Source organism: Microtus oregoni, unplaced genomic scaffold, assembly GCF_018167655.1.
Source record: "Microtus oregoni isolate MIOR12 unplaced genomic scaffold, Mior012 000201F_ref0000476, whole genome shotgun sequence".
Lineage (NCBI taxonomy): Eukaryota > Metazoa > Chordata > Mammalia > Rodentia > Cricetidae > Microtus > Microtus oregoni.
This window is the reverse complement of record NW_024544860.1, coordinates 324,278-340,636: the sequence shown is the minus strand read 5'-3', so window position 1 is coordinate 340,636 and position 16,359 is coordinate 324,278. Positions and strand designations below refer to the sequence as shown.

Sequence of the window (16,359 nt, the reverse complement as noted above, 5' to 3'; positions counted from 1 at the left end):
ATGATTTATTTTTATTTTGCCTGCATGTATGTTTATGTACCTTGTGCACACAGTGAATGCAGAGGCCGGACAAGGGCATCAGATATCCTGGAACTGGAGTTAGTCAGTTGTGAACTAGAAATGCAGGTGCTAGAAATGGTCCTCTAAATATAAGAGCAGACAGAGCTCTTATTTTATTATTTTTATTATTTATTATTTTAATAAAGATGAATCTAGATGTTAAAAATTGCATAGTTATAGTAGTGTCTCTGAGCCTACTCCTAACATTATTCCCCAATTGCCTTCCATTTGCATGTCAGAGCTGGGAAAGAATGATTCATCAGACATAGCTGTATATGTTCTCTCATCAGCCCAATGGTGAGCTCCAAGTCACATTCTCTAGGACACAAAAAAAAGTGTCGCTCAGATTCTTTGACAGGTTGGAAACTGACATGGGCATGATGGATTTTCATAAAGACAGAGTGAGGAGCTGTCATGAACCTGAAGTTCTACCATCTCACTTCCAACTTTAGTTATGAAGAACTGACCTAAAATACGGCTGGATGGTAGAGAGTTACATACAGTGATAGCCTGGGCAGCATCAGGTGAAATCTACCATGTAGACACTGGAGGCCAGTGCTCAGCATCTGCACAAGTATCCTCCTTGTACCCAAGTACTTACAGATGAGGGGGCTAAAGAGTGGAGCTTCCAGAGAAGGTCTCTACTGGTAACTGTTTCTTTGAGGGATTCTTGATGGGATGATGAATTTGTGGGTTCTGATCAAGTCTGCATGTGGAAAATATAGGCAATGATGTGATTTCATAGTGGGAGACCTGGCTTGCTCCCTGGAAGAGTCAAATACTAGATCTGTTCATTAACTTGACAGTAAGGACAGGGTCCAGAACAAAGCTCTAATGCCTGCTGGACTTCTCCCACTAGTGATATCATTTCCTGTTCTTTATGCTACTAGGAACTGAGAAGCAGCTCAGTCAGGTGGGAGACCCATCATTATCTCATGCAAGGATTCTTGGCCGACAGTAGAAGTGTGAAAACAGGGTTAAGAAGAAATCTCTTTGGATGAGTGGACAGATATCAGCCTGCTGAGATACTTTAAGAGAATCACCACATAAATAATAATATTTCCTCTGAATCAAGCAAAAATAACAAGTATCTATATAAAAAGTATCCATATTAATCATTAAATTTTTTAAATATTATGGAGTGGTCAGAGTGTCAACTTGATTTTTCCATCAGTCTGGATATTTTAAAGGTTCTTAATATTGTTTTTTGTTAATTAAATGAAAACAGGCTCTTTTACAGACTCTTAGAATTATGTACTGTTTTGAAGGTAATCTGATGGATGATGGATTTTGATGGCCAATTTGAATCTAGCTTTGGGATGGCATCTGATAAACTCACTTCTACATGTGCTGGATATGCCAACACTAGGGTGTTTGCAGGTGTGGAATAATTACACAATGTAAAAAAAAAAAGGAACTGACATTTGGAACGTGTACAAACTGCAAGCCCACTGAACAGAATGGGATTTTAGCAAGATGTAAATGTAACCAATTCCATACTCAACACAGAAGCAATGCTGAGAATAAAATGTCTTAACTACTTTTTTATTGATTCACTTGAGTTCCCCATGTGTTTCATCTCATTGAAAAAAAAAACAGTGTTTCTAAAGTTCTTAGATTTTCGACTTTAAGTTGCACATTGGCAAATCTATTTTTATGTATACCTTTGATTCTTACATTAAAACAGAAGTCACATGTTTAAAAATAACCACTCCTTAAAACAAAAGCAGTTATCAATGTTGTTTACAATACAAATCCTGAAGACATTTGATTACATTAAGATTTAGTAGTCTAAAAAAGAATGCGGTACATTATACTAAATTCTGGCAACAAAGTGTGTTTACTCACAAGAAAATTCCAATTCTTCCCTGGTTTTATAAAGACCAATCTATTTCTCACATGTTATAACTCTATTCAATTGAATTATGATTTAAAATGCAGAGTGATAACAACTAAAAGATATAAATACAAAAAGCTAAGAAAAGTTTATCATATAAAGGAAAATGTCTCATGCATTATAATTTTTTTAATCCAGCATAAAGGCAAATGTGGTTTTTCAAAATGCAGCCCACATTCAATCACAGGAAAAAATTCAGTCAAGCCACCTAATATACAGACTTTACAGATTTATTTAAATTTATGTTCAAAATTCCAGTAACAAAAGTCTACCTAACAATTAGAGTTAACATCAACTAAGATCTGCAAACCACAAACATTTGCAAGCCAAGTTAGAGCATGCAATTCTCTCTGAAAGAAAAGAAGCCTGACGTGGAGTTAAAAGGCAGGTAAAAACAACTATGAACTTTCTTTAAATAGCTTATATTTAAAGTAATGTAAGTGTACATTATATTTATAATATAGGACAATATATGTTTTAACAACTATACATGCAGACTATACTGTGTGGTAAAATGATTCAACTTAAAAAAGAAAAAGAAAAAAGATCCAAAATATCCATTTAAGCTGGAGAAATCACAAATCAAACCTCTCCCTGCAAGTCATCGAGGCTAACCTGAAAATAAATCATAAAATCTCAGTACTTAAATCCTAAATTAACACTCTAATTTGGGTTTATTGTTAACAATTTACACTATTCTTTGGGTTAAAAAAGATTTTTTTTAAGAGCCAGCTTTTGGAATCAGCAATGTAACTTCAAGTCCTGCCCTCTGACAGCCAGAAAGGTTGCTTTTTAAAAAAAATATTGATAGTTCTCAACACCAACACCCTGGAGATAATAAATTTCACAACTCACTGGGTTAAACTGCTCTAATGCAATGGAGCTAGTAAAATACATATATCTGTTCTTAAGAAAATTTACAAAACTAACAATTTTTTTCCAGAATTATAAAAGATAAAAATCTATGAATTGATACTCTAGTATGATCACAGAAAGATAGCAAACTAAAGTCAAGAAGTATGCAGGGAGGGGGCTGTCTGTAACACCCTGCAGTCTCTCTACTTGCTCTGAAAATTCCCATTTAAATACCTTAGAAACTTGTTCTGGTCTTTGCAATTCAGTGACTAGTTTATCACTCACACATTTTTTTTAAGTAAGAAAAACTTGTTTTCTTTTTAGACTATCCTGTAAGAGATTACTTGATGGTGGTTCCTATCAAGTAACAGAGGGCATGAGGGAGAGAGGGTCAACTACTTAGAAGCCTTTGGAAATTTCAGAAAGACGTCTGGCAGTTTTATATTTTATTCCTCTTCCTCCTGCATCTCATTTTTTTTCCTTTTAAAAATTTCAAGTTGATATTTCACATAAGATTTGATTAAAATAAGAGAGGCTTTCCAACATTTCCCAACCTAGAAAACAACAAAAGTCAGATGAACTCAGTGCCAGCAATAGAATCACGACATAAATTCAAGCTGAATAGTGGTATGTCACACCCAAAGATGCCCTCACACCTTTCCAAACATGCCCCTTGCTTCACACAGGATCCAATACAATTCAGTTCCAGCCTCAATGTATAAGTTTGCCTGCATGAGGAGCAGATATCATGCAGGTCCCAGTGAGTTCAAATTACAGCAAAACCAACAAGATGCACACCCCACCCCACCCCCGCCACTGAGGAAAATAATTCAATGAAGTTTCTTGTTGGATTGTGCTTAAATAAATCACACCATTGCATGAAAGTTTTAGAGGATAATCAGGAACCAATGAAGGGAAAAGACACGTGTACCTGGCCAGCGGTTTGTTCTGGGTATCCTGGTCCCACTCTCCCACAAGCTCACTTTTCCCTGTAATACAGCAGGTAGTACTTCAGGGGGTCGGGCAATGGGAGGCGCAATACCCTCTGGCGAAGGAAGTTTACTGGTGGCTCAGGCTTGGCCTCCCATAAGGTCCTCTCTGCCACTTCCCGCCGATCCTCCTCTGCATCCTCACAGCTGGTGTCATCAGAGGGGTTGGAAATTCGACTGGCAAAGACTTCTTTGTCCAAAAAGACAATGGTCTCCATTCGCCGACGACGAAGTCGCCTTCTTTTAAACATAGGTGTGCTCTTCAGTCCACCTCCTCTGGTGGCTTCCTGGCGCATAGCCCTCTTGATGCTGCCACAGATAGCAAGTCTGGCCAGGTCCTGCAGGCTGCGCACAGCCAGTGGTGCTGTGGACAGGGGTAGAGCCTATGGGCATGGGCAAGGTCAACCCCACACCTAACTTGCTGGAAGAACTTCAAAGAAGGGGAACATTCTAACAAAATAGGAACTAGTGGTCTACTCTGCATGCGTGTTTCTTAGACATATCCACATATACTAATTCTAACAAAATAGGAACTAGTGGTCTACTCTGCACCATGCGTGTTTCTCAAGGACATATCCACATATACTAATTCTTAACTCTGAAAAGGAAAGAAATACTGTCTAGCCATACATCAGTCAACAGCAGAATTTGGAACCTTAGGGTTTGTTCTTGCAGACTAGTTTATAACTCAATTTACTCTGCTCAATGACATGATAACATCTACTCAACAATACAGTAATCTATATTTCGAACATCCTTTTATCTATTTTAATAGTTTCATAGTAATTTATATATTATTTTTCTGATAAAGTAGACAAATGAAAATCTAAAACCATTTTAAGGAAAAACAAAATTTCCAAATCACACCAAAGGGAAAAAAATGGAAACCAAACACAACTTTAAGCTAACAATAAACACATAGCAGTAATAAGGGTTTTTCTCAAAGTAAAAGGAATTAGAGACCAAGGGTTTAAATACATTAAACAGAAAATCTAAAACCCTTTTTCCCTCCAGTGCACATAACCTTCTCCAAACAAGATGCCACCCTATAGAGAGGACTCTCATGTTATCTGCAGCATTTGCTACCTAAATCATAAACCCTGCCTAAAGACCACCAGTATCCTCTGCCCTGCAGAAATGCAAGTCTGTAGACCAGGTTCTAACAGCAAACAATACCTCTTCCCTCTTTCAGAGGTACCAACCTTTCTCTCTTTTCCTCTGTCCCTGAGAACATGGGGCTGTGCTCTCTCTTTGGGACGGTTCTGCAGTATCTTTCCCGCATCCCCCAATGTAGTTCAACAAATGACCTGTGGTATATCCTGCTCTCACTAACTCAATTCAAGAAAGACTAGTTCTAGAACCTCTGCAATTCAGCTGTTTCCCTGAGATGCTAAAAACAGTCCCTCACTGGCTACTGGGCTCCCAAGCACCAACTCTGGCCTACTGAGCTTTCTCTAAGGACTACCAGGAATAGCTGGTTCAGTTCATATCCCTTCTCTATGACTTCTCTTCCTTGGGCCTTATGATACCCCCAAAGGCTCCAGTATCCACTCCGCTTCTCTCTCAGTATGATCCTTGGTTTTATATCTATTCTATGACTTTAAGTAATACAGACCATTTCCCTAAGCTGAAATTTCGTCCCAGTCAAGACAATCCTACCCCACACTTAGCATAGACAATAATATCAATACCTTGGACTCTCCTGTTGCTCCTCAGAAAGGTCATGTATCCCTGAACCCTTCCTGCTGAAGCTAGTGTAGTCTCAATCTTTGTCTCTTGCCTGATGGGGAAAACCCCAACTTCCTGCCTGATGTCTGCCTCCAACCTGAATACAGGCCACTTAGGAGGATACTCCAGGCAGTGCATGTCCAAGTTGTTCAGCATCATTGTGGGCTGGCTTTGCTATACGGTTTCTCTTACTTCCTTGGTCTCATAAAAATCAGTGATCTAGGAAAATCTGGGAAGACAGAAACTGCAAATACCCTACACAGCTTTGGTTAATGCTAACCAAATCACATGAATGTTTATCACTAAACATTCACAGTGAGCATTTGAGAAGGCAACACATATCCAGGCTTGACAAATCCTCATACAGAAACACTCATTTCTAACCAGATCTTCAAAGTCTTCCAAATGCTCTCATGAGTCCTTGTCTTCCACCAAATCCAGCCACTATGCCAGAAGATCATAGGCCACATTTGTTGAAAGAATAAAATTTCAGAGCACCAGTCTGACAAATTCACCCTCCAAATGATGGCATTGCAGCATCTTCAATAACATCTGAGGCTCTCCACAGCCATACAATGAACTAAAACCCAAACTACACATAAGTCAAGTTTTTCCAACACATCCCACGACAACACCACAGAGTGTATGTCTCTATTGCCTTGGTTTTCCTGGTTCTCTTTTTACTCCTCCTCTCTTAAGGGAATTCCTTCTCACCCTCAAAATCAAGCACAACATAACAACATCTTGTACATGCCTTCCCTAGTCTTTATAAACTCCTTGGTATGTTTCACTGTTAATTGTAAACTGAATTTCATATGACACACAAAGTAGGACAATTTGTTAAATGACTATTACAAATTGAAATGTTTTGTAAAAAATTCACCAAAATGTATTTGTTTTCAATCTATAATAATTCACATTTCTATTATATTTTTCTCCCTCTCTTTCTTGCATACACACACACACACACACACACACACACACACATTTTCTAAATGTTTTAAGTGATCAGAAAGCATGATGAATAGTCTTCACTTGGAAATCCTAAATCTTCAAAACTTTGAAATCCTATTTCTGTGAGAACTGTTTAAAATATAAAACATCAGAATGAATATCACCCTATTTAAGCTCCATGCTGAGTCTACATCTTAGAAATAAAAACACAAAGGTTTAGAGCATATGAGGCTACCCCAAATTTCCTAGTCGCACAGTAGAACAGGCTCCTCATCCATATTGCTTACAGCAGCATGAGACAGGTACTGTGAGAAAGAGAAAACTGTGTGCAGGTGCCACTACACATTCCCAGCAGGCAAAGCAAACTGCCTGAGCTTCCCACATGGCAAAATTAGCTCTTCTGTGAATCTGCTACTTTCAAATGCATGATCAGTAACAACATTGTATAGATTTAAAAGAAGACTAAAATCATCTAAGATGGGTTAAATAGAGAGACTTTTTAAATGCCGAAAGTATCTTGTATAATTTGTGGGCTGAAATAAGGGAGGTTAACACTCTTTAATATCAAAGGGATTTTTTTTGTACTTTTTTTCTATTCTGATTTTAACCAGACATAAAAGACAGGTAGATGCTTATACTCACGTAGCTGAACAAGTCTGGGTTGTCCTGACTCCGAACAGCAGGGTTGGACCAGAGGGGCGAAGGAAACAGCCAGAATCTTTTTTGTTTCCCAAGCAGAGGGGCCTGTGCGTGTTATCTTGGTCAACTATCTCAAAGACAAAACAAGAATATCCAAAGGATTTGGCTACTAGACAACTTACATTTAAGTATAATCGTTTCAATATATGAAATCTAAATATGAAATAGCCTGTCTATATAACACCTAATGTGATGTGAATTACAACTAACAGCAATATATTATTATGCAATGCTTAGCATGAACATACTCAAACTCCTTAACCTACCTTCTGTTTACAAGAAATACAAATGATAAGCAAGTTAAAGGGCTAGAAGAGAATGAGATAAGGAAGAAAAATTCTTACCAAACAATTTTCTAGGGTTCTTCAAAAGAGTGATTGGGGATAAGTTGGGAAGGGTCTGTCCTCAGTAAAAATAATCAAAGATGCACAATAGCCACAATATTTCAACCATAAAAAACCCTGAATTCTGTGCTGATATGGGATGTCCTTATGTGTATGTGTTGCTTTTACTGGATAATGAATAAAGCTGTTTTGACCAATGGCTTAGCAGAGTAAAGCCAGGCAGGATATCCAAACAGAGATATAGAAAGACAGTAGGCAGAGTCAAGGAGACACCATATAGGAGACAGACGCAAGAACCTTACGGGTAGGCTACAGCCTCGTGGTAATATATAGATGAATAGGAATGGGTTAATTTAAGATGTAAGAGCTAGCTAGGAATACACCTAAGCTACTGGCCAAAGAGTGTAATAATTAATATAGTTTCTGTGTGATTATAAAGGTACAAACTCTGCTTTCAGTGTGCTGCTTTCAGGAATATAGCTACAATGGCATCTGAGGCACAAAACATCTAAGGTGCAAGCCATCTGCACCTGTAACAGGAAGGGAGCAGGAGAGGCCAGACACTACCACCATGTTGATGTGACTTTATTCAACATAAATGTGTCATTTTGGATATCTAAGCAATTGTCCTTACTCTCACTAACTGCACTTCAGAGGTGCAGTGGAATATGTTATCGGATACACAGCAATGTAGATCATTAAAACACTTTATATTATACAATTAGTACCTAAGAATCCAATTTAACAACAAAGTCACATTTGTTTAACATGACTAGGACAGTCTGTAAGTAGCCAAGTAAGTCATAGAACTTATAAGTTTATATGCTTATCTTTTCTAAAAACATCTAACTCAGAAAATCATCCACAATTAAGACTCTTTAAAAGGATTAAGCAGCACAATATATAGAAAAAATATCTAAAGATTAATCATATTCAGGGATAACAGCAGAAACATTCTTTCAGAAAATTTTGAAGATTAAAAAAACGTGTATGTGTGTGTGCAAAGGTCTGTGCATGAGTGCCAGTGCTCTCAGAGTCCAGTACAGAACATCAGAATCCCTAAAGCTGGAGTTACAGATCTTCATGAGCTCAGTTCCTTTGTAAGAACAGTATGTTCTGGGAGGGGGGAGGAGTGGGGAGGCTGGGAGGAGGCGGAAATTTTTTTTTCTCAATAAAAAAAAGAGAATAAAAAACAATATATATTGTATACATGTTTTGCTTACAATATATTGTAAATATATACATATTATTTACAATAAAAAAATCAAATAAAAAAAAGAACAGTATGTTCTTAACCATTGGGCCATCTCTTCATCACCTAGAATCTTTTTTTGTTTTGTTTGTTTGTTTAAGAAGAGGGTTTTTGTTTTTGTTTTTGTTTTTTTTGTATTGCCCCAGCTATCCTGGAACTCGCTCTGTAGACCAGGCTGGCCTCCAACTCAGAGTTCCACCTGATAAAAGGCATGCACCACCACCATCCAACTACCCAGAAACTTTCTTTTTAAAGGATAGTTTCTAGCTAGAATGAACATCAAACATTTAAGCATAGTACATAAATGACATGTAAGACCTTAAATAAAACTATAAGCCTGTATTTCATAATCTAGATAAACAGATGGAGATAGTATGAGGATGCCCATCCTTTTCAAATTAACTAGAGCTAAAATGATCTCAATCAAAATTAGTGATACTAAAAGACAAACAAAGCCTTATTAGTCACCTCCCTTTGATAAAAAAAAGGCAAATTACTTAGAAAATTAATAAGCAAACATTAAGAACCAAAATTTATCCTATATGTCTTACATAATGTATACTTCAGGGGGACCAAATCAGTAATAAGCAGTTTTCTCTTTATCAAAGTTAACCAGCACCTAAATACAGAAAAAAATGAAGGAATTTAAATGTATTATTCTATAGTTCTCAATGAAACAATGGATCAGGCTACTATCATTTTACAAGGATGAGTAAACAGAGAAGCTGCTTGTACCTACATACTTAAGTAGAACTTATCCTCGAGATCCAAGGTTTTTAACATACAAGCAATTATATACTAAAAATATTCAGAAATAATTGTCAGCTTCTGAACATGTACAGACTTTCTGCTTGTCATTATTCCGGCAACACAATAACTATTTATATAGTACTGATTGGTGTGGGAGAATTGTCTGTATTCTGTCAATCATGTTATAAGTAAACGTTGATTGGCCAGGCAAGAAATACAGGCGGGAAAACCAGACAGGGAGAAGAAATGATGTAATGAGAACAGGAGAATTCTGGGAAGGAGGAAATTGATTCCTTCCACTCCTGCCTAGACCACCGAAGCAGCAGGATGTAATCTGCCCCACTGTAAAAAGGTATTGAGCCACATGGCTAACATAGATCAGAAAAATGGGTTAATCAAGATGTGAGAGTAAGCCAGTAAGAGGTTAGAGCTAATGGGCCAATCAGCTTATAATTTATGGAGACCTATGTGTGATTTTCTTTGGGGCTAAACAGTTGTGGGGTACTGGGCAAGACAAAAACCCCAACAAACAAGCAGACTGGCCCTCCATGTTACAACTGATACTCTATCAGACATTACAAGTAATCTAGAGGAATTCTGAAGCACACAGGAGGATGTGTGTAGTCCATATGCCACTATCACATGACATGATTTTATAAAAGGATCTGAGGCATCTCCATATTTTGTCATCATGAGTGGAAGAAAGTGATCTCAGAAAGAATCCTTTGTATACTGAGAGCAGATGTCTATTTTTAATACATGGATTATATTCTTTTGTTCTCCTCCATCAAAATATGACAAAGGTAAACTCTACCAAGCCTCTAGATATAATTACCAATAGGTAGAAAATACAAAGGACAGAAGAACATGCATCTATGGACTGAAAAGTCCAGAGTGTAGGAAAACACTACGAGACCAATAACCTACTCTCCTGAATAAATCAGTTGTAAAGAAAATATGAATAAGAAAACCAATAGATTAAAAAAATAAGAAGGAAAACTGAGCTAGGAAAATAGCTCAGTTGGTAAAGTGTTTGACATGCAAACAGGAGAACCAGAGTTCCAACCCTCAGCACTCAATTAAACATTAAGGCAGATGGTGTGATTCACCTGTAATCCCAACAGCCGGAAGGTGGAGACAAGGAATCCACAGAGCAAGCTGGCTAGCTAGATTAGGCAAACTGGTAAACTCTGGTTTCAAGTGAGAAATCCTGCCTCCATACATAAGGTGGAAAGCAATCAAAGAAAATACCAGATGTCAATTCTCTGGCCTCTACATGCACATGACATACATACCTGCACACTGGAAGATATACGTGGCCACACACTTGTGAATACCCATACATAAACACACACACCTAAGACATGCATCAACCAAATGCAACTTTTAAATACCAAAATGATATAGATTCAAAATTAGATGACTTAAAATTACATTCATGACCTCTTTTAAGTAAAATATTGTAAGTTACAAGACAATCTATACAAGAAAATTTTGGAAAAGGAAAAAATGTGTAAAATACTTTCCATCAAGTATTGAGCAAGTAGACCATTATAAGACAACAAAAACAACAAAGGGAGCTAGGATGAAGATGAAGAGAAGGAAGAAGAGGAGGGAAGGAAGAAAATTAGTGGTGAGAAGGAAAAAAGAACAAAAAGAACAAATCTAAGAGAAAAAGGAGGTAAGGGAAGGTTCAGACATAGCACCTAGGGTTTGGAAGACCTAGGCATATCCATCCTGCCCTCGGTTAATAAAACGGCAGAAGCTATTGCAAAAGTAGTACAGATAAACTGACTGTGAAGGAGAGTATACACAACATCAGCTGTGTAGAGAACCTGACCTTCTCTTCCAAGGGCATGACAAGGATCCCTCCAACTTTAAGAAGATTCTTCATGTACTCTTCGTGTTCTTTCTGCACACCTGCTCCACAACACACACGATCATACTGACAACAATCTGGAGCAATCTCTAGGCAATTGCCAGTTACAAACAAAGGTTCACAGAAGTCAAATCTGCGAAGAAAGAAGTTTTCTGTAACTATATGTGTCATTGCAACAAGTGCATAAAACAAACTTGTGCTTACCATAGGTTATGTTTTAATTATAAAATCACAGACAAGGAAACACTTTCTGGATCCAGGAGCTAGAAGCTGTATTACTATATAAATAGATCCTTAGAAATTACAAACAAAATAAAATGAAAGTGAATGTTCCAACATGATCTAAATATAAAGCAACAGCAGCCATCAGTTTTCACTGTTTTTACAATGTGCAACACCACATTCAGTTGCATGACAAGCAGATTTTGATTATTTCAGTGTGTGTGTGTGCATGCATGTACCGCATGCATGCATGAAAACTTCAGAGGACAACTTGTAGAAGTCAGTTCTCCTTTCACCAGGTGGTTCCCAGAGATCAAATTCAAATCATCACTCTGGGCAGCAAGTTCCTTTACCTACCCTGAGCCATTCTGCCAATCCCAACAGGAAGTTTTAAAGAGCACTTTCTCTTTTTGGACAGGCACTCTCTACTGTCTAGCCTAGAAACTGACATGTAGACCAACTTGCTCAAACTCACAAAGATCTGCTTGCCTCTGTCCACAACTACCAGCAAAAAAAAAGCACTTTTTATTCTCTGAAACTCCCATTCTTTAAGAAGTTTAGTGCATGTTTTAAACACCAAGAGCTACTTACATAAACTGTTCAAAGACAAACGTAACTATTCTATTGTAGAAACCATTAGGTGATAAAAGTTTTCTATACTGGAATATGAAAACTGAATAAAGTTTTTGTTCTCTTCTCTTACTATACTGATGAAAAGTTAATGTAAGTGTCATAAGTTATAAAACACAAAGCTGGCTGGAAAATGGTGGCCCACACCTTTAATTCCAGCACTTGGGAGGCAGAGGCAGGAGGATCTCTGTAAATCCGAAGCCAGCCTGGTCTGATTTCCAGTGTAGTCAGAGCTGTAAAACAGAAAAACCATGTCTCAAAAAATAAAAAAACAAACAAACAAAAAGCTGCCCAGGTGTGGTGGTGCATGCCTTTAATCCCAGAACTCAAGAGACAGAGGCAGGTGGGTTTATATAAATTTAAGGCCAGCCTGGTCTACATAGTGAGTTCCAAGATAGCCAGGGCTAGGTGAGGGTACTTTTTCTCAAAAAACAAAGAAATAAAATAAAATAAAAACCATAAAGCCCTTAAGACTAGAGAATATTAAAATAGTACAGTAACTAGGGTAGATACACATATAACCTGGGATCATCTCATCATACTTTGTTTATTGATCAATGCATATTAAGCAGGCTTTTTCTATCTATCATTAATGCCCTTAGTTGAACCAATGGGTTGCATCTGACCATACTTGTCAAAACTATCACTTGTTCTGATGAAGGCATCCAGTTTCTGCTTGGCATACTCAGTCACATCTGAATGAAGCTCCACCCCATGGTTCACACCAAAAGGACCTGAAAATATTGAGAATAACAAAGCTCTTAGAATAGGAAAAGAACCCTTGTTCATTTGTTTTTCTGTACTTTACTAATTACAACACAGATAATTATGTAATGTATAATTACAGAAATTCATGAGGTTTTAAGGTCTCAGCACATTTGTGGCTCTAAATCACTCAGGGAGTCTTTCTATTCATTAACACAGTATTTGTTTTGATGCCTGGACTTTTCAAACATCAAAAGAACAATTTTTTAAAAATTGCAAATTGAAAAAAAAAGCAAGAGAAAAAGAAATTTTTCTGAAAAATTTAAGAAAAAAATCTATATTTACAAATAAAACTTATATTAGGCTTTCTCTGTATCTCACAGCACCTTCATTATCACTACTGGCAGTATCGAGTGGCAGTGTCTCCAGACTTACTCTCTTCACAGGCATTAAGGCTCACTCTGTGTGTGTGTGCGTGTATGTGTGTGTGTGCGCACACACATACGAGTATCCATAGCACAGAGATCAACATTAGGTATCTCCACTCCCAAAGTTACTGTTTGAGACAGATTCCCACTCAGCTTAACTGGCTGGCCAAGAAGCCCCTAGAGCCTATCTCTGTTTTGCAGCACTGAGATTACAGGCACACACTGTTGCACTTGGCTTTTTATGTGTTCTGGGGATTTAAACTCAAGTGTTCATGGTTGTACAGCATCTCCTAAGTTCCCAGGATCTTTTCATTAGCATTTCTAATCTAGGTGGCTTTATTATCTATTCCCCCCAACAAAAACCACTACCTTAGTCAAGGTAAAACTTTTCAGGTAAAATCAAACAAGTCAGAGGAATGATAAATAATCTGGGCCTGTGTACTTTTCTTAAAGCATGGAAACCACGTCTCAATCAAAGACAAATTAAGATTAAAAATCATTTCAATTGAGAAGAAAAACAAGCAACATCTAAAATCTTTGCCCCAATATACATTTTACACAAGGCAGGAATTCAATAGCTCTTTGGTTGGTAATCCTGATAATAATATCAGAAATGGCCATATTCATACATACATTCTACAACTTGTAGAGAATACAGCCTAAATGACTCCAAACATGATAACCTAAGAAATCCCTTCCATCTCTGAAAATGCCTTAAAAATACATAAACTTATTACTCCTTTAGTAGCAAACAACAAAACAGAAACAGCTACAATGAACTTCAACTACCAAAGGATTTTAATGACAGTGGAAAAAAGAGCAAAAGAATGATTAAATTAAATTAAGAAATCACATAAAGTCAAGATTTATACACTTTTGCTGTTTTCCATCATTCATAGCAGAATGCAGCAGCACAGGTAAGAGGAGACAAAGAAATGGAAACCCCCCACTTACAACTCATCAATCATCCACCACCTGTAGCTAAGCTTCAGGCAACTGATAGGAGGTTCATGGTCTTCACCAGGGGATGCAACCAACCCACTACATTTTCTATCTCAAACGATAGACATTGTTCTAACGCAGAGAGGACTCAAGCTCCGTATCCACACTCACCTAGAATGAGGCCCACCATGGAGCTGAGGTAGCCAGTACCACTGCCCAAATTGAGAAATGAGAGCCCAGGCTGCAGATCCAGAGCCTCCATCACCTCTGAGTAGATGCAAGGGGCTGAGAGATGAATGTTTCCATGCTTCCATGCCAAGTCTTTGTACGCATTTTCTTTAAATTCTTCAAGGTAATAATCTGCTCGATCGATAGCTCGGAAAGCCTGCTCTACTAAGTCCGTCCGGATGTACTGGGCTTCCTTCAAATTGTCAATGAGCTCATCGTTGTCCTCACCAGCACTCACAGCACCGCCCATGTTCAAGATTACAATCAAGCAAGACTACAATTAAAACATTAATAACTATTTACATTAAAGTCAAGAGCAAAACAATAAAACCTCTAAACGCATGTTATTTTCACGAATATAATAATAAATATGAATGTAATAAAGACAGAAGTATCTTTTGTCAATAACTGCTTCACCCTCCAAGGATGCTGGTATTGGGAGCAGGGATTACAGGGCCAAAGGAATGGTTCAGTGGGTAAAGTACTTGACACAGAGCCAATAACATTAGTGCATTCCCCAGAACCTACATAAAGATGAGAGGAAAGAATCCAACACCACTGGGTTGTCCTCTGATCTCCTCATCCACACAATGGCATGTGTGAGCCCACACACACACCATAATTTTTTTAATTAGGAAAAAAAATCCTAGTACCACTAGAAAGTTAAGTCAACAGCAAATAAGCCATTTGATGTTTGACTGACTCGATTTTTTTAAAAAAATTTACATTTATTATTTGGAGGATATGTCTATTGCACCACAAAACACAAGTGGAGGTCAGAGAACAATTTGCAGGAGTGATCTCTAGGGATCCTACGTTACCTTTACCCTTTGAGCCATCCTGAAATTCAAATTTAATGGTATCCCAATGTTAACTAGGGCATTACATCTCAACGTACACACAAACTCATCCACAACAAGCAATCCATCCAACCTGACTTGGTTACTCTGATGTTTAAACTGTAGGTAAAAATATCCACAAAACTTTCTTCCCAAATAGAACACACTGTGACAAATACCTAATTGTAACAAACATAAAATCAGTTTCAAGGCTAACATTTAGCAGAGAAGTTGTCCCTGCCAGCACTGTGTGTCCTACATCCCTAACACAACTTCCCCTCACCTCTAAGAAATATACCTCTTATCTTTTCCCACAGTGTCTTGCTGAAGAAAGCATTCCTTTTAGGTCCAATTACTAATATACAATATGCCCTGGTAAGTACACAGAGAATATTTTTTACCCTGAAGATCCTCCCCAGTTTTATACTGACCTTGGGTGACTTTTCCAAACTAATGACTTTATTTCTTACAAGGTGGTGATGCTGGTATAAACTGCTGAAGAATATGGAGTCACAGGAAGATCTGTAGACTTTCTGAATCAAAACAGCCTCCTGTTCAGGAGTTCAAGGTCATCTTTAGTGAGTTCCAGGCCAGCATGGACTACATAAGAACCTGTCTCAGACCAGGTGGTGGCACATGCCTTTAGTCACATCACTCAAGAGGCAGAGACAGGAGGAGCTCTGTGAGTTTGAGGCCAGTCTAGTCTACAGAGTGAGTTCCAGGACAACCAAGGCTACACAGAGAAGCCCTGTCTAGAAAAATAAAAAGGAAAATAAAAAAAAGAAGAACCTCAATAACGACAAAACTACTATGGTTCCCCTCCCCTCTCAGTCTTCTTTCTGGAACACTAGAGACAACCACTATACACATCCATGTGCACAAATGGTAACAGCGCTGCCTGGAAAACTAAGCCTAGAAATGAAGATACCACTCTGACATCTTAAGACAGGTGAAAAAC

The 16,359-nt window shown here is 37.8% G+C and overlaps 1 protein-coding gene across 1 annotated transcript; it reads right to left on the bottom strand.

The window, feature by feature from the left end:
• Positions 1–3,906: 3,906 nt before the first annotated feature.
• LOC121445524 (protein-L-isoaspartate O-methyltransferase domain-containing protein 2-like) lies at positions 3,907–15,863 on the bottom strand. Its single transcript, XM_041647647.1, has 6 exons — positions 15,833–15,863; positions 14,506–14,836; positions 12,891–12,993; positions 11,369–11,540; positions 7,126–7,253; positions 3,907–4,165 (listed from the first exon to the last, which is right to left on the bottom strand). The coding sequence occupies exons 2-6, from the start codon at positions 14,810–14,812 to the stop codon at positions 4,045–4,047; spliced, it is 831 nt and encodes a 276-aa protein (XP_041503581.1). The 5' UTR covers positions 14,813–14,836; positions 15,833–15,863; the 3' UTR covers positions 3,907–4,044.
• Between the last annotated feature and the right edge of the window lie 496 nt (positions 15,864–16,359).

What these genes read in the sequence shown, in the direction of transcription:
- LOC121445524 (XM_041647647.1), bottom strand. Translation starts at nt 14,812, where the DNA reads ATGGGCGGTGCTGTGAGTGCTGGTGAGGACAACGATGAGCTCATTGAC. An exon ending in CATGGTGGGCCTCATTCTAG is followed by an intron (nt 12,994 to 14,505) that starts GTGAGTGTGGAT and finishes CAATATTTTCAG; the next exon opens with GTCCTTTTGGTGTGAACCAT. An exon ending in ACCCAGACTTGTTCAGCTAC is followed by an intron (nt 4,166 to 7,125) that starts GTGAGTATAAGC and finishes CCCTGTCCACAG; the next exon opens with CACCACTGGCTGTGCGCAGC.